At 48.4% G+C, this 22500-nt stretch overlaps 1 protein-coding gene across 2 annotated transcripts in view; it reads left to right on the top strand.

Moving 5' to 3' along the window:
* The window catches only part of LOC121534242 (protein sidekick-1-like), a 107600-nt gene that overhangs the window by 27180 nt on the left and 57920 nt on the right, over positions 1 to 22500 (top strand). Inside the window, exons 8-11 of one of the 2 annotated variants that reach the window (XM_045216563.1) lie at positions 5170 to 5306; positions 12023 to 12173; positions 16892 to 17171; positions 18247 to 18362. In XM_045216563.1, coding sequence (XP_045072498.1) covers positions 5170 to 5306; positions 12023 to 12173; positions 16892 to 17171; positions 18247 to 18362 — 684 coding nt within the window. Of the gene's footprint in view, positions 1 to 5169; positions 5307 to 12022; positions 12174 to 12406; positions 12466 to 16891; positions 17172 to 18246; positions 18363 to 22500 lie in introns of those variants that run through there. The other variant, XM_045216564.1, reaches the window with a different exon arrangement.

The raw sequence follows: 22500 nt of genomic DNA on the forward strand, positions 1-22500 counted from the left end.
ATAGGAGGATCCCATCAGCTTTCTATAGGCTAAGCATACTATATTTATTTCTCAACTTTCCTAATATTAAGCACATTGCTTCTCTTTACAACAGGAGTATAGCCTACCTGGCTGGCATGAAAATTAATCACGGGAAAAGCGTCCTCCATTCGTTATTTAACTGCATGCCTTCTTTTGTCGACTTTTTCAAATCATAGTCGCACATTTTACATTTACATTTACATCATTTAGCAGACGCTCTTATCCAGAGCGACTTACAAATCTCATGTAGCCTAGCCCATAGGCCTATATGTTTTGATAAGGTTTGTATCACAACCAAAGTGGCCAAATAACTTCTTAAAATTAAGCATATTAATTTGCTTTATAAGCCTAACTGGAATACATAGGCTGCGCGTGAGTTTCAAGTTTGGACCTTTATAATAAAAGCATTACGTGCATTATCGCATTTGCGGTCACTTTTGAGAATGGGGTTTTCCCGCTAATTGATTGCATTTTGGAACATTCATGCTTATAGCACATTGCTGCGCATATAATGTGAAGAAATAGCCTAATAGTTCATCAACATTTTAAGCTAAACGTTCTGATCTGTAGTGTTAGCCTCATTGCTTTTAAACGTTTTTTTGATGCTGGTGGTTGTATTAATTTGGGATCTATCGCATCCCACAACTGTCCCAGACAATGTTTGGAATATTTATTTCTCGCACAGAATAGAATAGGTCAACTTTTGTACGATGGGGGATAGTAGATTGACATAGGTTAGTGCTTTTGCTGTTCGTTAGGCCTACTCATCTTGTTGGCTGACGAAAAGTGCGCAGTTGGTTCCCCGATGTGTCTGTCTTCACTTGTAGCCTGTGAGAAGGACCCGATCACGTGACAGGCATTGACTAATAAGAATTGAGATATCTGAGAGAGCCATGTGAGTGAGAGGTACTTCGGAGCACGGCGATTGGCAGCAGGAAGAAGGGAATTATAATTATTATAGTCAGCCCAAGGGCACAACGGCCACTGGCCGCAAAAGGCATGGACGTTTTTAGGGGACATTACGGCCACACAAGGGGGATGCCGCCCGGGATATTCGAGGCATTGTCAAGTGCTAGTCAAATAGTGAATGAGAGACTGATTAAGTGTGCACAATAAACAAAGCAGAGCTCATGCCTTTCATGAGACTCATCATTAGAGTCGCATCATGCAGCCTTAGAATGTATTAAACATCTAAACCTACAGCCCAACGTTTGTATCACAACTAAAGTTGCATAAATAACTCTACATTAACCATATAGGAGGACCTGTTTCCTTTGTTAACCACTCAACACAGAATAGCCGCATGTGACCACTCCCTCAAATCGTTTGGAGAAAATATCCTTTCTATTTTATTCAGCTTTGTTCAACTGTATTGTTCATACTATAAAATAATATAAAATAATGCCACGGAAATCTAAGCAAATCTTGTCTGCTAAATGAACTAGTGTAGCCCACAGCCATATGGCAATAGCCAGATCAGGGCCTAACATAAGGACAACTCAGAGTATGCTATTCTGCTCTTCTGAAATAGACTACATTTTCTTCATATCATGTTTCTTTAGACCTGTCTAAAATAAATAATGGATGTTTTGTGATGGTGCAGGCTATATTACATGGATTTATTTGACTTTTTAAATGTAAATGTTCCAAAGGTCTGCATCAGTGGCTTATAGGCGATGTGTGGAAGCCAGGAGATGTTAAATGGGTTTATGTTAATAACCGGTCAATTACCGTGAGACCTGTCACGATCGTCAAAAGGAGGAGACCAAAGCGCAGCGTGTTGAGCGAACATCGTAGACTTTATTATAAAGAAACCACGATCAAAACAACAAACCAAATATGACGAAAGTGAAGTTCAATACTGATAATGCCTAACAGCAACAAGGAAACAAAAACCCACAAAACCAAGGTGAAACCACACAGTATAAATATGGCTCCCAATCAGAGATAACGAGCCGACAGCTGACACTCGTTACCTCCGATTGGGAGTCATATGACTAAATCAACCTCAAAACCAAACATAGAAATGAAACAACTAGATCCCACATAGAACTACACCCAAATGAAAATGACAACCCTGGCTCACTACTAAGAGTCCCGGAGCCAGAACGTCACAGTACCCCCCCCTAAAGGCGCGGACTGCGACCGCGCCTCACAACCCCACAATAGGGGAGGGCTGGGTGGGTGTTGCTCCCCCGGAGGCGGTTCCGGCTCCGGGCTTGACCACCACCCCACTATAGTTACTACCCGCTTTCTTAACCTCCTCCCAATGACCACCCTCCACTTAAACCCACCTGGATTAAGGGGCAGCACCGGACTAAGAGGCAGCACCAGGCTGAGGGACAGCACCGGACTAAGGGGCAGCACTGGACTAAGGGGCAGCACTGGACTAAGGGGCAGCACCTGACTAAATGGCGGATCCTGGCTGGCTGGCTCTGGCGGATCCTGGCTGGACGGCTCTGGCGGATCCTGGCTGGACGGCTCTGGCGGATCCTGGCTGGACGGCTCATGGCTGGCTGACGGATCTGGCTGCTCATGGCTGGCTGACGGATCTGGCTGCTCATGGCTGGCTGACGGATCTGGCTGCTCATGGCAGGCGGAAGGCTCTGGCTGATCCCGTCTGGCGGAAGGCTCTGGCTGCTCCTGGCTGGCGGAAGGCTCTGGCTGATCCGGTCTGACGGAAGGCTCTGGCTGCTCCTGTCTGGCGGAAGGCTCTGGCTGATCCTGTCTGGCGGAAGGCTCTGGCTGATCCTGTCTGGCGGAGAGCTCTAGCGGCTCCGGTCTGGCGGACGGCTCTGAAGGCTCATGGCAGACGGGCGGCTTTGCAGGCTCAGTACAGACGGGCAGTTCAGACGGGCGTTGGGCAGACGGACAGTTCAGACGGCGTTGGGCAGACGGGCAGTTCAGGCGCCGTTGGGCAGACGGGCAGTTCAGGCGGCGTTGGGCAGACGGACAGTTCAGGCGCCGTTGGGCAGACGGGCAGTTCAGACGGCGTTGGGCAGACGGACAGTTCAGGCCCCGTTGGGCAGACGGCAGACTCTGGCCGTCTGAGGCGCACCGTAGGCCTGGTGCGTGGTGCCGGAACTGGAGGTACCGGGCTGAGGACACGCATCTCAGGGCTAGTGCGGGGAGAAGCAACAGGGCATGCTTGGCCCTGGGGACGCACCGTAGGCCTGATGCGTGGTGCCGGAACTGGAGGTACCGGGCTGAGGACACGCATCTCAGGGCTAGTGCGGGGAGAAGCAACAGGGCATGCTTGGCCCTGGGGGACGCACCGTAGGCCTGATGCGTGGTGCCGGAACTGGAGGTACCGGGCTGAGGACACGCATCTCAGGGCTAGTGCGGGAAGCAGCAACAGGGCATGCTTGGCCCTGGGGACGCACATAAGGCCTAGTGCGGAGAGCAGCAACAGGGCATGCTGGACCCTGGGGACGCACATAAGGCCTAGTGCGGAGAGCAGGAACAGGCCGGGCTGGGCTGGCGACGCGCACCGTATCTCTGGTGCGAGAGGCCTGGAACAGGCCGGGCCGGGCTGGCGAAGCGCACCGTATCCCTGGTGCGTAGAGTAGGAACAGGCCGGGCTGGGCTGGCGACGCGCACCGTATCCCTGGTGCGAGTGGCCGGAACAGGCCGGGCCGGGCTGGCGGCGCACCGTATCCCTGGTGCGTGGAGTAGGAACAGGCCGGGCTGAGCTGGCGACGCGCACCGTATCCCTGGTGCGAGTGGCCGGAACAGGCCGGGCCGGGCTGGCGAGCGCACCCTATCCCTGGTGCGTGGAGCAGGAACAGGCCGGGCTGGGCTGGCGACGCGCACCGCATCCCTGGTGCGAGTGGCCGGAACAGGCCGGGCCGGGCTGGCGTAGCACACCGTGGACCTGGTGCTTGGAGTAGGAACAGGCCGGTCCGTACCGGGAACACACACCACTGGCCTCAACCGAGGATCAGGAACGGGCCGGACCGGACTGGCAACACACATCAGTCTTTCACGCCGTGCCACACACACTTCCCTCCCTCTACTCGCCAATGGCTCCCGTACTCCGTTAGCCTTCTCTCCTTTTCTCCCTGTGGCAGCCTCCTGCTGCCCAGCCGCTAGCCATGTGCCCCCCCCCCAAAAAATTTTTTTGGGGTTGCCTCCCGTCCTTCCGACGATGGCCCTGCCGATGCCGTTGCTCCTCTCGCCGTCGCCTCTCCACCGTCTCGTTCCATGGTCGGCGATCCATACCATCCAGGATCTCCTCCCAAGTCCAGGACCCTTTACCGTCCAACAGTTCCTCCCATGTCCAGACCCTTTGCTCCTGGACGCGCTGCTTGGTCCTTTTATGGTGGGTTTTTCTGTCACGATCGTCAAAAGGAGGAGACCAAAGCGCAGCGTGTTGAGCGAACATCGTAGACTTTATTATAAAGAAACCACGATCAAAACAACAAACCAAATATGACGAAAGTGAAGTTCAATACTGATAATGCCTAACAGCAACAAGGAAACAAAAACCCACAAAACCAAGGTGAAACCACACAGTATAAATATGGCTCCCAATCAGAGATAACGAGCCGACAGCTGACACTCGTTACCTCCGATTGGGAGTCATATGACTAAATCAACCTCAAAACCAAACATAGAAATGAAACAACTAGATCCCACATAGAACTACACCCAAATGAAAATGACAACCCTGGCTCACTACTAAGAGTCCCGGAGCCAGAACGTCACAGACCGGCAGTTATTTGCTTGACAATCGCCGGCTGACAAAATGTCATGACCGCCACAGCCCTAATCAGCACTCTGAGACTCTTCATAAATATGAGGCCTGATGTTTCCTGCTTTTATAACATCCTTTATTGATTAAAATAGTGATGTTCTAAGTGATGTTCAAAGTAATGATCTAAGTGATGTTCTAAGTGATGTTCTAAGTGATGTTCAGAGTAATGATCTAAGTAATGTTCTATGTGATGTTCAAAGTGATGTTCAAATGGGTATTAAAAGTGAGTTCAAAGTGGTGTTCAGTGATGTTCAAAGCTATGTTCAAAGTCATGTTCAAAGTCACGATCTAAGTGATGTTCTAAGTGATGTTCTAAGTGATGTTCTAAGTGATGTTCTAAGTGATGTTCTATCCTGATTGCATCTTCACATATTGTGTTCTCTCCCCTATAGGTGGTGAGAGAGAGAGGTGGAGAGAGGGATGGGAAGGAGGAGGAGTGGAGAGTTGTGTATGAGAGAGAGAACAGAGAGAAGCAGCCTGATGCAGACACACTGGAGATACCAGACCTCCTCCCCTTCACACTGTACAGGTAGAGAACACCCAGCCTGTGATGTATGGACAGTCTGTATGATACATCAGAGTTGATAGGAAAACAACACACTAAATCCATACTGTCCCTCTCTCTCTCTCTCTCTCTCTCTCTCTCTCTCTCTCTCTCTCTGCATGCTGGGAGTGTTTGGTGCGTGCTGGGAATTGTTTGAGTGAGTGCTAAGTGCGAGTGTTGTGTAGAGTTAGATATCCTGGGTTTTCCTTTTCTTGGTGATATCCTTTTTTTCTTCTATGCATGATTAAGGTTATTATTTATATTTTTTTGTTGCGGTAGAATTAAGTATATTGTTTTTCGTGTCGAAATTACCCTGATTTTGGTGGGGATGGCGGCCCGAATCGGGACGCCGTCCCTGTCACTTCGGCACGGCTTTAGGTGTGTTACTGAAGCTACTGTCACGGTGGAAGAGGTTTTGGTCGCCGTAGGAGAGAAGGTAGGATATGAGAATGTTGCTTATGCGTCACGGATGAATAAAGCGGTGGTGGTATTTCTTAAAGAAGAGCGCCTTGTTGATCGTATGGTTGAGCATGGCATACTTCTTAAAGGAATGTTTATTCAAGTTACGCCGCTTTTTTCTCCGTCAACAAGGGTAACGATTTCAAATGTACCGCCGTTCATTCCAAATGAGCTATTGGAGCGCGAGTTATTGCGCTTTGGGAAGTTTGCAAGTTCAATTAAGGTTGTCCCATTGGGTTGCAAACACCCGGCGTTGAAACAGGTAATGTCGTTTCGGCGACAGGTGTTTATGTTTTTGGACTCACCGGAACAGACTTTGGAGTTATCGTTTAAAGTCAAGTATGACAATAGATTGTATATGGCTTATGCTAGTACAGGTAGTCAACGGTGTTTTGAGTGTGGGGATGTTGGTCATAAGCGACATGCTTGCCCAAAAAGGGAGAAGGCAGAGGGAGGGGCGCAGGTGGTCCTCGTAACGCCTGGGCCCACTGATGTAGGAAGAGGTGGGCTGACAGTGGTAGAGCAGCCGCACGCATCTGTTGCTGAGGAACAAGTTGTCCGTGTTGAGGGCACAGAGGTGCAACTTGTACCAGAGGGAAATGTTATGCAGGGGGATTTTTTTGTTGTAGAAGGTAAGGATGGATCTGAAGGGCCATTTCCTCAGACTGGTGAGGAGGTGCCCAGTACGAGTGCTGTGGTACAGGAGGGGGTACATGTGGAGCTAATCTCCCAGGTAGTGGAGGCGATGCCCACTACAAGTAATGGGTTACAGGAGAGGGTTCATGTGGAGCTCATCTCCCAGGTAGTGGAGGAGATGCCCACTATGAGTGCTGGGGTACAGGGGGCTAGTCTCCCAGGTAGTGGAGGAGATGCCCACTATGAGTGCTGGGTTACAGGGGGCTAGTCTCCCAGGTAGTGGAGGAGATGCCCACTACGAGTAATGGGGTTCAGGTGGGGCTAGTCTCCCAGGTAGTGGAGGGAGATGCCCACTACGAGTAATGGGGTTCAGGTGGGGCTAGTCTCCCAGGTAGTGGAGGAGATGCCCACTACGAGTAATGGGGTTCAGGTGGGGCTAGTCTCCCAGGTAGTGGAGGAGATGCCTGGTACGAGTGATGGGGTGCAAGTGGGGGAGTGTTGAAAGGGATGTGGTAGAGGGGAGTCAGTGGTCTGTGGCCTCAGTTGAGGAGGATCAGGAGAAGGATATGGATATGGATATCTCTCTTGATACGGTATCAGCTGGTGAGGACTCAATTTACGATCTAGAGGAGGTAAAAGGGTTTCTGGATCAGACTTTTGGGAAATCTGTCAAATTGGCAGATTATTTTGATGTTGATAAGTTTGTGAGGTCAGCTGTGATGTTACAGAAGACGGTGGGGTTAGACCAGTTGAGTGAGAAGAAGCGGTTTCGCTTGAGGAAATTTGTTACTGCTGTTGCAGCAGCAAAGGGTGGTGGGAAACGTGGTCAGGGTAAGAGAAAATTTAAATAATGATGATGATTATGCCTCATAGGGTGTTCTATTCTCTTTGTCTGGTTTCTCTGTGGTATCTTCTGCTTTTCCTTTTTCTTTTCTATATGGAGGTACTAAGGGTAGGTTCTCTCAACATTAATGGAGGAAGGGACAGGAATAAGAGGGCTTGGGTATTAGAAGTAATAAAACAGAAAAGGCTTAATGTAGTTTTCCTACAGGAGACACATAGTGATGAGGAAAATGCGGCTGACTGGGGTATGTGGTGGGAGGGGCAGCATATACTCAGTCATGGTACTAATTTCAGTGCTGGGGTGGCAATCTTGTTTTCTTCAGGCTTAGGGGTGACTGTGGTATCTACAACAGAGATTGTCAAGGGTCGGGTTTTATTGGTCAAGGTGGATGTTATGGGGTTTTTGTTTGTTTTTTTGAATGTTTATGCTCCTAATGAGGGTACAGAGCGTATTGTTGGTTTTGATAAAATAAAGGAAACCTTAAGACAGTGTGACCAAGAGGGGTGTATGGTTTTAGGGGGGACTGGAACTGTACAGTGGATTTTACTGTTGATCGCACCGCTGAAGAACCTCACCTGCGGTCAGCAATTTGTCTGTCTGGTCTATTAACTGAGTTTGAGCTTTCTGATGTGTGGAGAGTAAGGAATGCAAAAGTTAGGCAGTACACATGGCTAAAAGTTAATGAAGGTCATGTCAGTGCAGCAAGGTTAGACAGGTTGTATGTATCTGAGCAATACTGTAGTAGGGTTGGAAGGTGTGACATTACTCCTGTGGGTTTCTCTGATCACCATATTGTCACTGTTGATATTCACTTGTCCTGTCCACGAAGGTCATCATCTTATTGGTATTTTAATGTTAAATTGTTACATGATGTCATGTTTTGTGAAAGGTTTTTGTTGTTTTGGGAAAAATGGAGGGTTACAAAAGGGAATTTTGAGTCCTTGAGACAATGGTGGGAGGTTGGGAAGGCCCAAATACGATTATTTTGTCAACAGTATACTGCTCTGTCTCGAATTGAAGTTAAAGAGACTATCAGCGCCCTTGAGCAGAACATTAAATCTATTGAATTGAAGTTGCTCACTCAGAATGACCCCGGACTAGTCATAAACTTACAGGACAAGAAACATGAATTGAGGTAGTTTCTGCATGAAAGAGTGAAGGGTGCCTTGATTAGGTCTCGTTTCGCTTCCCTCAAGGATATGGATGCTCCTAGTGCTTTTTTTTTTAACCTAGGACAGTCGACATTGCAACGTAAACAGATGGTCTGCCTTCGTCTCCCTGATGGGAAGGTGACCACGGATGACAGTGAAATGCGTCAACATGCCGTGGATTTCTATTCTGCCCTCTATAAGGCGGAGGATTGTGACTCTCTGTGTACTGAACAGTTGTTACACGGTCTTCCTCAATTGGGACCTGAGCAAAGAGTCGAATTGGACTCTGACATTACACTGCAAGAGCTGTCCACAGCAGTTATGCAGCTCTCAACAGGCCGAGCCCCTGGCATTGATGGTTTACCATCTGAGTTTTACAAGCACTTTTGGGGGTCTATTGGGGAGGATTTTTATGAAGTGGTGTGTGAATCTTTTCATGAGGGCTCTCTTCCTGTATCTTGTCAACGTGCGGTACTTTCACTGTTGCCAAAAAAGGGGGATTTGGCTCTCATAAAAAATTGGAGACCTGTTGCTTTGCTGTGTGCAGAATATAAAATTGTTTCTAAATGTCTCTCAAACAGGTTGAAAGAGTATCTGGGATTGTTGGTCCACAAGGACCAGTCCTACTGTGTACCTGATCGCTCTATTGTTGACAACTTGTTTCTAATAAGAGATGTTTTGGACATTTGTAAACTGTCTGATGTAAATGTGGGTTTACTTTCTTTGGATCAGGAGAAGGCTTTTGATCGTGTGGACCACCAGTACTTGTTTAAAACAATGAAAGCCTTTGGGTTTGGGGATGTTTTTTTGTCTTGGATGAAGTTACTGTATGCTGGGGCCTCGTGTATGGTGAAGGCGGGGGGTGGTTTGAGTTGTCCCATCCCTGTCCAAAGGGGCATCAGGCAGGGATGCCCAATTTCAGGGCAGTTATACAGTCTGGCGATTGAACCAATGCTTTGTTTTTTAAGAGCGAAGCTTACTGGTTTCTCTGTGCCAGGTGTAATGAAGGGTCCCACGATAGCACTGTCTGCGTATGCAGATGACGTGACAGTTTTTATTACAGGGGATGAGGATGTTAATGTTCTCTCAGACGCCTTAAAGGTGTATGAGGGGGCCTCCTCAGCTAGAGTCAATTGGGGAAAGAGTGAAGCGCTGTGGGCAGGCCAGCTTCAGATGGGGTCCGCTCCACGGTTACCAGGGGGGCTTCAGTGGGGCAGAGATGGGATGAAGACTTTGGGGGTTTTTCTAGGCTCCGATGTCTTTCAGAAAAAGAACTGGGAGGGTGTAGTGGAGAAAGTGTGTGCCAGACTGTCAAGATGGAAATGGGTGCTGCCCCAGCTGTCTTATAGGGGAAGGGTACTGGTAGCTAATAACCTAGCTGCCTCTACCCTGTGGCACAGACTAATGATTTTACAGCCACCAAAGGGTCTGATACAAGAGCTTCAGAGGACCCTTGTCAACTTCTTCTGGTCTGGACAACATTGGATTAAAGCTTCAGCCCTGTACCTGCCACTGCACGAGGGTGGGCAAGGCCTGGTGGACATTTCTTCCAGGATCATGGCTTTCCGGCTTCAAGCAGCCCAGAGACTGTTGTACAGTGACGGTTCTAGCTGGGTTGACACAGCCTACGCATTGATGAGGAGAGCGGGCTGTTTGGGCTTAGACAAGCACCTTTTCCTCTTAAAACTGGAGGGGGGTGAGTTGCCTGGCCTGACTCCATTTTATGAGTCTGTTATGCAGGCTTGGAGAGTTCTGGTCAAGTCCCGTAAGGCCTGCACGCCACCAGGGATGTGGCTTTTTGAAGAGCCTCTTTTTCACAACACTGCCATCCATTCCCGTGTTCTGGGTTCAGCTAGCCTACGTTCATGCCTGTTAGGCGTGGGGTGTACTAAGCTGGGTCATCTGATGTGGAACAGGAATAGGTCGTTGGAGGAGCTGGGAGAAAGAGCGGGGATCCGATCGTCTCGCCTACTGAGGAAGGTCGTCGCTGAGGTCTGTGATTCCTTGCCAGTACTTCATCTGCAGTATGTGTCTGACACTTCCAATTCTGATCGGTGGAAGGAGGGTCTGGATTATGTGTTCCCTGCACTGATTGTTAGTGCTGCGGCGGGGGCATTCGAGGAGGACGTGGGGATGCTGCTTTCCTTCGATACCCCGGAGCTGGGGGAGTTCAAGGAGGTGGGAAAGAAGGCCATGTACAGAATATGTGTAAAGGTGTCCCATGCCTCTTCCCTGGAAGGGGTAAAATCGACGAGGTGGGCGGGTGTGCTTGGTCCAGGTGCCTCCCCAAAAGGCTGTTGGCGAACACTATACAAACTGCCTATTGATAAGAGGACAGCTGACCTCCAATGGAGGATAATACATGGAGCCATAGCCACCAACATGTATCTGGTACACCTGGATCCTACTGTTGGGGAGGGGTGTCCATTCTGTGCTCAGTCTGAAACACTGGCACATCTGTTTTTACAGTGTCCCAGGTTGGTCGGGATGACTGACCTGATCACTAATTGGTTCTCAGCTCTGGGAGAGGTTTTCTCTTCCCAACTGTATATATTTGGGCCAAAGTACAGGTTTAGTCAGAAAGCTGTAGTTGTGTTGCTTAATTTTGTGTTAGGGGCAGCAAAATTAGCCATATGGAAGACCCGAAAGAACAGTATTTGGGGACAGGGGTCTGTGGATGTGGTGGGAATGCTGGAGGGAATGTTGGCAGCAAGACTAAGAATTGAGTTTGCTTATTATAAACTGGTCAACAATATTGATCTGTTTATGAGTATATGGGGTATTCAGATGCTGTTGTGTTCTGTTACTGTGGAGGAGGAATTGGAGTTGTGTTTTTAATTGATGTGTAAATACGGTTTTGTATGAGTATTTGTGTGGTGGGCTCCCAGACCCAATAAAGATTATTTAAAACTCAAACTCTCTCTCTCTCTCTCTCTGTCTCTCTCTCTCTCTGTCTCTCTCTCTCTCTCTCTCTCTCTCTCTCTCTCTCTCTCTCTCTCTCTCTCTCTCTGTCTCTCTCCCTCTCGCTCTCTCTCTCTCTCTGTCCCTCTCTCTCTCTCGCTGTCTCTCTCTGTATCTCTCTCTCTCTCTCTCTCTCTCTGTCTCTCTCTGTATCTCTCTCTCGTGTATCTCTCTCTCTCTCTCTCTCTGTCTCTGTCCCTCTCTCTGTCCCTCTCTCTGTCTCTCTCTGTATCTCTCTCTCTCTCTCTCTGTCTCTCTCTGTCTATGTCCCTCTCTCTGTCCCTCTCTCTGTCTCTCTCTGTATCTCTCTCTCTCTGTCTCTCTCTGTCTCTCTCTCTCTCTCTCTCTCTCTCTGTCTCTCTCTCTCTCTCTCTCTCTCCTGGGAGTAATAGAGCTTTCTCTCATTTCCCCTCTTTTACACAGAGAAACACAATCACTTTCCTTCTTTTCTGCAGTCCCAATATCTAACATAAGGCTTTCTAATGAAACAACATATTACTGTTAGTCTGAAACTTCATATCTCTGTGTTTGTGTGTGTGTTTGTGTGTGTGTTTGTGTGTGCGTGTGTTTGTGTGTGTGTGTTTGTGTGTTTGTGTGTGCGTGTGTTTGTGTGTGTGTGTGTTTGTGTGTGCGTGTGTTTGTGTGCGTAGGTTCCGAATGCGCCAGGTGAACATCGTGGGCTCCAGTCCCTCTAGCACCCCCTCCAGGATGATTCAGACACTGCAGGCGGCCCCCAACACACCCCCCAACAACCTCACCCTGGTTACAGCTACTCAGACCAGCCTCACACTGCGCTGGGGGGTAAGACACAAACACACCCTAACAACCTCACCCTGGTTACAGCTACTCAGACCAGCCTCACACTGCGCTGGGGGGTAAGACACAAACACACCCTAACAACCTCACCCTGGTTACAGCTACTCAGACCAGCCTCACACTGCGCTGGGGGGTAAGACACAAACACACCCTAACAACCTCACCCTGGTTACAGCTACTCAGACCAGCCTCACACTGCGCTGGGGGGTAAGACACACACCCTAACAACCTCACCCTGGTTACAGCTACTCAGACCAGCCTCACACTGCGCTGGGGGGTAAGACACAAACACACCCTAACAACCTCACACTGCTCTGAAATGTGTGTGAATAGGTGCATTGAGTACTTCTGGGTTTCTTTGTCTGTCTGTCTGTCTGTGTGTGTGTGTGTGTGTGTGTGTGTGTGTGTGTGTGTGTGTGTTATCGGCGATGCGTGGCTGGGCAGGTTGAGTGTGTGACAGGATGTAATCAGCGTCTCTCCTGGTTATCACCGCTAATGCTAATCTGTAAGGTTTCCCATTCACCGCGCGAAACGCTAACAGCCAAACTGCAATGTAATTTTATCCTTACTGTCTTCTCGCATTCTCTCTCTCTCTTTCACCACCTCTCTCTCTCCATCTCTCTCTCTCACCACCTTTCACTCGCTCTTACCACCTCTCGCTCTCTCTCTCTCTCTCTCTCTCTCTCTCTCTCTCTCTCTCTCTCCATCTCTCTCTCTCACCACCTCTCACTCGCTCTTACCACCTTTCTATCTCTCTCTCTCTCTCTCTCTCTCCAATTTCTCTCCATCTCTCTCACCACCTCTCACTCGCTCTTACCACCTCTCGCTCTCTCTCTCTCTCTCTCTCTCTCTCTCTCTCTCTCTCTCCCTCTCTCTCTCTCTCTCTCTCTCTCTCTCTCTCTCTCTCTCTCTCTCTCTCTCTCTCTCTCTCTCTCTCTCTCTCTCTCTCTCTCTCTCTCTCTCTCTCTCTCTCTCTCTCTCTCTCTCTCTCTCTCTCTCTCTCTCTCTCTCTCTCTCTCTCTCTCTCTCTCTCTCTCTCTCTCTCTCTACTGTCTTTTATAACCTAAATGGGAAACAGAGTATCTTTCCATTTAAGAGACGGAATGAGAAAAATAAGCTGTAAGAGCTCTAGCAGTACGCTATGCTACCTGAGCTGCAAGCTAATGGGATTTTACTTGTGTTTTAACACTTGCGCTAAGCTACGCTACGCAGCCCCCTAAGCCTTAATGGGGCATTACAATGGTTAGCTAATGATATTATAGGCCTTCATTACAATAGTTAGCTAATGCTATTATAGGCCTTCATTACAATGGTTAGCTAATGCTATTATAGGCCTTCATTACAATGGTTAGCTAATGCTATTATAGGCCTCCCTTACAATGGTTAGCTAATGCTATTATAGGCCTCCCTTACAATGGTTAGCTAATGCTATTATAGGCCTTCATTACAATGGTTAGCTAATGCTATTATAGGCCTTCATTACAATGGTTAGCTAATGCTATTAAAAGCCTTCATTACAATGGTTAGCTAATGCTATTATAGGCCTCCCTTACAATGGTTAGCTAATGCTATTATAGGCCTCCCTTACAATGGTTAGCTAATGCTATTATAGGCCTTCATTACAATGGTTAGCTAATGCTATTAAAAGCCTTCATTACAATGGTTAGCTAATGCTATTATAGGCCTCCCTTACAATGGTTAGCTAATGCTATTATAGGCCTTCATTACAATGGTTAGCTAATGCTATTAAAAGCCTTCATTACAATGGTTAGCTAATGCTATTATAGGCCTCCCTTACAATGGTTAGCTAATGCTATTATAGGCCTCCCTTACAATGGTTAGCTAATGCTATTATAGGCCTCCCTTACAATGGTTAGCTAATGCTATTATAGGCCTTCATTACAATGGTTAGCTAATGCTATTATAGGCCTTCATTACAATGGTTAGCTAATGCTATTAAAAGCCTTAATTACAAGGAGCTGTAGTGTTAATCTATGCTAAGTGTCGGGGCTTTTCCTATCCAAGTCCACACTACTGCTGCTTTTCTTTTCCTAGTTCATTTACTAATTGGTTAATTGATTAATGACACTGATTGGCCTGAGATCCTAGGTCTAACACATACATTTACATTACATTTTTGTCATTTAGCAGACGCTCTTATCCAGAGCGACTTACAGGAGCAATTAGGGTTAAGTGCCTTGCTCAAGGGCACATCGACAGATTTTTCACCTAGTCGGCTCGGGGATTAGAACCAGCGACCTTTCGGTTACTGGCACAACGCTCTTAACCACTAACCTACCTGCCGCCCCATACACGCCAAGGAGGTTAAAATGACATCTCTTTATCCTTCCCTCTCTCCCTCTTCCACTAGGAGCGGACACACACGTACACACACACACACACACACACATACACACACATTGGAGTGTCATTTTCTGGACAGGCACCAGAAGACTCTGTTACAGTGACACATGAAGAGAGGGAGGGAGGGGGGAGAGAACAGGGGCGGTGAATAGAGAGAGAGAGGAAGGTAAGGTGACGGAAATAAAGAGAGAGTGAGTGAGGGAAGAATGGCAGGAATATTGAAGGAGAGGGAGAGAGGATGACAGAAAGACTGATGATGGGACAAGTGAAGAGGAGGAAGAGGGGGAAGGTGCCAGGGAGAGAGTAAGAGAGGAGGGAGGGAGAGAGAGAGAGAGAGAGAGAGAGAGAGAGAGAGAGAGAGAGAGAGAGAGAGAGAGAGAGAGAGAGAGAGAGAGAAGGGAGAGAGAGAGAGAGAAGGGAGAGAGAGAGAGAAGGGAGAGAGAGAGAGAAGGGAGAGAGAGAGAGAGAGAGAGAGAGAGAGAGAGAGAGAGAGAGAGAGAGAGAGAGAGAGAAGGGAGAGAGAGAGAGAGAGAGAGAAGGGAGAGAGAGAGAGAGGGAGAGAGAGAGAGAGAGAGGGAGAGAGAGAGAGAGAGAGAGAGAGAGAGAGAGAGAGAGAGAGAGAGAGAGAGAGAGAGAGAGAGAGAGAGAGAGAGAGAGAGAGAGAGAGAAGGGAGAGAGAGAGAGAGAGAGAAGGGAGAGAGAGAGAGTGAGAGAGAGAGAGTGACAGAGAGAAAGATACAGAGTGAGAGAGAGAGAGACAGAGAGAGAGAGAGAGAGAGAGAGAGAGAGAAGGGAGAGAGAGAGAGAGACAGAGAGAGAGAGAGTGACAGAGAGAGAGAGAGAGAGAGAGAGAGAGAGAATGAATGACAGAGAGAGAGAGACAGAGAGAGCGAGAGAGACAGAGAGAGAGAGAGCGAGACAGACAGACAGACAGACAGACAGAACAGTAACAGGTTTTTAAGATGTGCTTGAGACTGACACATAAATAACCAGGATCTGCAGAGAAAAATTGCAGATTGCTTTGTGTGTGTGTCTGTCTGTCTGTGTGAACGGCAATGGGTGTTTCTCAAAATGCATACTAACGTACTCCGAGCATGCAAATTGCAGCACGGAGGGTCGATGTATGAGTTCAAATCAAAGTATGCGAAACGGAGCACGGATGCTTACTCCGTTTGTACATATTTTGAAGCATGCATCGATATGACGCAATCACGTAAAAGATTACGTATAATGTCTTGAAATCAATGGCGGCCATTATTTGAGCTGAAGCGAGAGAAAATACACTCCGACTTCAGAATGAAATGTTACCTATTCACATCTCACATGTTGCCTGACTACAATATTCTATCTTGATATGTTAATAAATACATGCTGTATACATTTTGGCATGTTTACCTGCCTACGTACCAGTAGATCGCACACCCATACTAAGTCAATAGGGCTAACTGGCTAGCTAATAGCCATGAAGAATTGTTAGCTAGCTACCCACGAAGAATTGACATCTATCTTAGTTTTTATCTAATTTTTGCCTGTTAAACTATCTGGTTAGCTACAATATTAAGATTCACATATAGCTATCTTGTTTTGTCTCTATTGTCATTGTTGTCCTGGCTGGAAGACGGTTCCGTGGATGGGTATTGTAAGTTCTTAGTAAGTCAATAGGGCTAACTGGCTAGTTAGCTAGCCACGAAGAATTGGTAGCTACCCACGAAAAAACCTTCCAAAACATTAGTTTGAAGTCATTGTTTACACTAGCTGGCTGGCTAGATTATTATGATTCACATATCTAGCTGATCAAAATGAAGTAAAACGTTTGCTTTGTGTATCTTAGAAGAAGGTTCAGTGAATGGGGAGGTGCAGCGTGAGGACGTACTAAAGAGAACGTGGTCAGAGAATGCACTCGGAGCATGACAGTGTGGAGCACGGTAGTATGCATATTGTTAAACACCCAATCTCTCCAAAGTTTTTAACTTTGACATGTTTTCTCTTCCTCCTCTCCTCTCTCCCTCTCTCTCTCTCTCTCTCTCTCTCTCGCCTCTCTCTCGTCCTCTCTCTCTCTCTCTCTCTCTCTCTCTCTCTCTCTCTCTCTCTCTCTCGCTCTCTCTCTCTCTCTCTCTCTCTCTCTCTCTCTCTCTCTCTCTCTTCTCTCTCTCTCTCTCTCTCTCTCTCTCTCTCTCTCTCTCTCTCTCTCCTCCCTCTCTCTCGCTCCTCTCTCTCTCTCTCTCTCTCTCTCTCTCTCTCTTCTCTCTCTCTCTCTCTCTCTCTCTCTCTCTCTCTCTCTCTCTTCTCTCTCTTCTCTCTCTCCTCTCTCTCTCTCTCTTCTCCCTCTCTCCCTCCAGCCGTTACTGGTATCTGAGTATAATGGTAGTCCAGAGACGGTGGGTTACCGGGTGTGTGTCCGGCGGGCAGACGGCCGGGGAGAAGAGAGGCTGGAGGAGGTGGTGGGGGGTGAGGCGTCGGAGGCTAGAGGTCAGGGGTCAGGGGTTAGGGGTCAGGAGAGCGAGGCGATGCTGGAGGGACTGGCTGAATGGACGGAGTACCAGTTGAAGATACAAGCCTTTAACTCTATAGGAGCCGGACCATGGAGTAACACACTAACCACACGCACCAAGGAGTCAGGTACACACACACACACTCAGAGACACACACACATTCAGAGACAAACACTCACACACACACACACTCACACACACACACACACATTCAGAGACACACACACTCACACACACACACAGAGACACACACGTATGCTGAAGTAGACACACACATATTAATACACTCTGACATACCGTGACATAAATGTACATTCACATGAGGGTTACTTTAGCAGGTGCCTCAGAAGAGTTGTCATGTCATTCAAAGAAAAGAGACACTCCTTTTAGAGACTCTCTCCTTTTAGAGACACTCTCCTTTTAGAGACACTCCTTTTAGAGACACTCTCCTTTTAGAGACTCTCTGCTTTTAGAGACACTCTCCTTTTAGAGACTCTGTCCTTTTAGAGACTCTCTCCTTTTAGAGACTCTCTCCTTTTAGAGACTCTGTCCTTTTAGAGACTCTCTCCTTTTAGAGACTGTCTCCTTTTAGAGACTCTCTCCTTTTAGAGACTCTCTCCTTTTAGAGACTCTCTCCTTTTAGAGACTGTCCTTTTAGAGACTCTCTCCTTTTAGAGACTCTCTCCTTTTAGAGACTCTGTCCTTTTAGAGACTCTCTCCCTTTAGAGACTCTGTCCTTTTAGAGACTCTCTCCTTTTAGAGACTCTGTCCTTTTAGAGACTCTGTCCTTTTAGAGACTCTCTCCTTTTAGAGACTCTCTCCTTTTAGAGACTCTCTCCTTTAAGAGACACTCTCCTTTTAGAGACTCTCTCCTTTTAGACTCTACTTTTCCTGTCTAGTATGTAGGTGTTTATTTGAAGACAGAGAAACAGAGAAAGATCTGTCTGTCAGAGAAACAGAGATTTAATCTTCTAGCAGAAACTGAAATAGAGAGATGAAGAAAAGTGTTCCCACACACACACACACACACACACACACACACAGAGAGAGATAGAGAAATAAAGGAGGAGGGTTAGAGAGCAGTAGAGATAGAGGGATTCACAGAGAAGCAGTTAAATACATCTGGCTGTTTTTTGTGTGTGTTTGTGTGTGTGTGGTGTGTGTGTGTGTGTGTGTGTGTGTGTGTGGTGTGTGTGTTACAGTGCCGTCTGGCTGTCCAGTGAATGTGAGTGCAGTGGCGGTGAGTTCCACCAGGATTTTGGTCACATGGTCTCCTGTTCCCGAGATGCAGAGAAACGGACCCATCCTAGGTTACAAGGTACACACACACACACAAGCGCGCATACACACACACACACACACACACACAGCGCGCATATACACATCCTCGGTTACACAAAATATGCCACAGCACCACAGAGAACCACCCTGTTACACCATACCAGAAGACGGAAGTGCTTTACATCAAATACTTTTCAGAAATCATCTTTCCTCTTGTAGTATAGAGAGATAAGGTTCCATTTAAACTCCAGCCAGTTCAGGACGGACACTCAAATTCCACTTCTCTTCAATGCTTTTCAAGGAGGAACATTTGGAATTTGGTTTGCTTTCTGAACTGAAATGGAAATGGGCCAAACCTGGTATTAGCCATCTACAATAAATCATTCCAAACTATTCAACAATGTGAAAAGCTCCTCTGCAAAAAAAGACGCATTTTAATATAAAGTGTTACCAAACCAGTGTCATGAGATTTTGGTTCAGAGGGAGTTCACTCAGCCCCCTTCTGTGACTAAACACACATACCCTCACACCTTCTCTCTCACACACCCTCACACCTTCTCTCTCACACACCCTCACACCTTCTCTCTCACACACCCTCACACCTTCTCTCTCACATAGCTTCCCAGTCCCTTTCAGACACACACCCTCACACCCGTCTTTCTCACACACACACACACACACACACACACACACACACACACACACACACACAACGCACACACACACACACACACACACACCAAACGCACACACACACACACACACACACACACACACACCACTCTTTCTCACTCTCACACACACTCCCACCCTCTCCACAGGAAACCCCTACCAGGCCACTATGATGTAACATCCTGTAATCACAGCACTTTGTTTTCCCACAGTGATCATTTCTGCTTTTAAAAATGCTGAGAGAGAGAAAGTGTGTGTGTGTGCGCACGTGCGTCCGTCCGTGTATGTGTATGTGCGTTTGGTGTGTGTGTTTAGTGTGTGTGCATTTGGTGTGTGTGTGCGTTTGGTGTGTGTGTTTAGTGTGTGTGTGTGCATTTGGTGTGTGTGTGTGTGTGTGTGTGTGTGTGTGTGTGTGTGTGTGTGTGTGTGTGTGTGTGTGTGTGTGTGTGTGTGTGTGTGTGTGTGTGTGTGTGTGTGTGTGTGTGTGTGTGTGTGTGTGTGTGTGTGTGTGTGTGTGTGTGTGTGTGTGTGTGTGTGTGTGTGTGTGTGTGTGCGTGTTCTCTTCCTCCCAACAACATATGTAATGTTTAATACTGTAGCTTTGCTTAAGACCTGCAGAGACCCAACTGGATTCTAAATGGCCTTTTATCACTCATTATTTATCAACATGGGAGATAGTCTGTCTGGTTAAAGGGCCAGTATGAATGTGATGGTTACATCATTCAGTTCAGTCTTTCTGAACTTCTAATGGAAAGTAGAGAGGAGATTCAGCAACTCTTGGAGGACAATGGAAGTCGATAAAAAAAAGATGATTTATTGTAAAACCAACACATTTCAGCTGTTGTCCTTCTACAGGGTTTAACAGAAGTCAAAGAGAAGAGGCTTTTATACATTTTAGAGTGGAGCAGGCTCCTCCCCTTCTCTTCTCTATGAATGGCCTCCTATGAAGCAGCAGGCTCCTCCCCTTCTCTTCTCTATGAATGGCCTGCTATGAAGCAGCAGGCTCCTCCCCTTCTCTTCTCTATGAATGGCCTCCTATGAAGCAGCAGGCTCCTCCCCTTCTCTTCTCTATGAATGGCCTCCTATGAAGCAACAGGCTCCTCCCCTTCTCTTTGTCATCAGATGTCATCAGGCCAGGGCAGAGAGGTGGACCTGCTGTTTCTAGATGTCATCAGGCCAGGGCAGAGAGGTGGACCTGCTGTTTCTAGATGGTCATCAGGCCAGGGCAGAGAGGTAGACCTGCTGTTTCTAGATGTCATCAGGCCAGGGCAGAGAGGTGGACCTGCTGTTTCTAGATGGTCATCAGGACAGGGCAGAGAGGTGGACCTGCTGTTTCTAGATGTCATCAGGCCAGGGCAGAGAGGTAGACCTGCTGTTTCTAGATGTCATCAGGCCAGGGCAGAGAGGTGGACCTGCTGTTTCTAGATGTCATCAGGCCAGGGCAGAGAGGTGGACCTGCTGTTTCTAGATGTCATCAGGCCAGGGCAGAGAGGTGGACCTGCTGTTTCTAGATGGTCATCAGGACAGGGCAGAGAGGTGGACCTGCTGTTTCTAGATGTCATCAGGCCAGGGCAGAGAGGTGGACCTGCTGTTTCTAGATGTCATCAGGCCAGGGCAGAGAGGTGGACCTGCTGTTTCTAGATGTCATCAGGCCAGGGCAGAGAGGTGGACCTGCTGTTTCTAGATGTCATCAGGACAGGGCAGAGAGGTGGACCTGCTGTTTCTAGATGTCATCAGGCCAGGGCAGAGAGGTGGACCTGCTGTTTCTAGATGTCATCAGGCCAGGGCAGAGAGGTGGACCTGCTGTTTCTAGATGGTCATCAGGCCAGGGCAGAGAGGGGGACCTGCTGTTTCTAGATGTCATCAGGACAGGGCAGAGAGGTGGACCTGCTGTTTCTAGATGTCATCAGGCCAGGGCAGAGAGGTGGACCTGCTGTTTCTAGATGGTCATCAGGCCAGGGCAGAGAGGTGGACCTGCTGTTTCTAGATGGTCATCAGGCCAGGGCAGAGAGGTGGACCTGCTGTTTCTAGATGTCATCAGGCCAGGGCAGAGAGGTGGACCTGCTGTTTCTAGATGTCATCAGGCCAGGGCAGAGAGGTGGACCTGCTGTTTCTAGATGTCATCAGGCCAGGGCAGAGAGGTGGACCTGCTGTTTCTAGATGGTCATCAGGCCAGGGCAGAGAGGTGGACCTGCTGTTTCTAGATGTCATCAGGCCAGGGCAGAGAGGTGGACCTGCTGTTTCTAGATGTCATCAGGCCAGGGCAGAGAGGTGGACCTGCTGTTTCTAGATGTCATCAGGCCAGGGCAGAGAGGTGGACCTGCTGTTTCTAGATGTCATCAGGCCAGGGCAGAGAGGTGGACCTGCTGTTTCTAGATGTCATCAGGCCAGGGCAGAGAGGTGGACCTGCTGTTTCTAGATGGTCATCAGGCCAGGGCAGAGAGGTGGACCTGCTGTTTCTAGATGTCATCAGGCCAGGGCAGAGAGGTGGACCTGCTGTTTCTAGATGTCATCAGGCCAGGGCAGAGAGGGGGACCTGCTGTTTCTAGATGTCATCAGGACAGGGCAGAGAGGTGGACCTGCTGTTTCTAGATGTCATCAGGCCAGGGCAGAGAGGTGGACCTGCTGTTTCTAGATGTCATCAGGCCAGGGCAGAGAGGTGGACCTGCTGTTTCTAGATGTCATCAGGCCAGGGCAGAGAGGTGGACCTGCTGTTTCTAGATGTCATCAGGCCAGGGCAGAGAGGTGGACCTGCTGTTTCTAGATGGTCATCAGGCCAGGGCAGAGAGGGGGACCTGCTGTTTCTAGATGTCATCAGGCCAGGGCAGAGAGGTGGACCTGCTGTTTCTAGATGGTCATCAGGCCAGGGCAGAGAGGTGGACCTGCTGTTTCTAGATGTCATCAGGCCAGGGCAGAGAGGTGGACCTGCTGTTTCTAGATGTCATCAGGCCAGGGCAGAGAGGTGGACCTGCTGTTTCTAGATGTCATCAGGCCAGGGCAGAGAGGTGGACCTGCTGTTTCTAGATGTCATCAGGCCAGGGCAGAGAGGTGGACCTGCTGTTTCTAGATGTCATCAGGCCAGGGCAGAGAGGTGGACCTGCTGTTTCTAGATGTCATCAGGCCAGGGCAGAGAGGTGGACCTGCTGTTTCTAGATGTCATCAGGCCAGGGCAGAGAGGTGGACCTGCTGTTTCTAGATGGTCATCAGGCCAGGGCAGAGAGGTGGACCTGCTGTTTCTAGATGTCATCAGGCCAGGGCAGAGAGGGGGACCTGCTGTTTCTAGATGTCATCAGGACAGGGCAGAGAGGTGGACCTGCTGTTTCTAGATGTCATCAGGCCAGGGCAGAGAGGTGGACCTGCTGTTTCTAGATGTCATCAGGCCAGGGCAGAGAGGTGGACCTGCTGTTTCTAGATGGTCATCAGGCCAGGGCAGAGAGGTGGACCTGCTGTTTCTAGATGTCATCAGGCCAGGGCAGAGAGGTGGACCTGCTGTTTCTAGATGT

Source organism: Coregonus clupeaformis, unplaced genomic scaffold, assembly GCF_020615455.1.
Source record: "Coregonus clupeaformis isolate EN_2021a unplaced genomic scaffold, ASM2061545v1 scaf0740, whole genome shotgun sequence".
NCBI classification, from domain to species: Eukaryota; Metazoa; Chordata; class Actinopteri; order Salmoniformes; family Salmonidae; genus Coregonus; species Coregonus clupeaformis.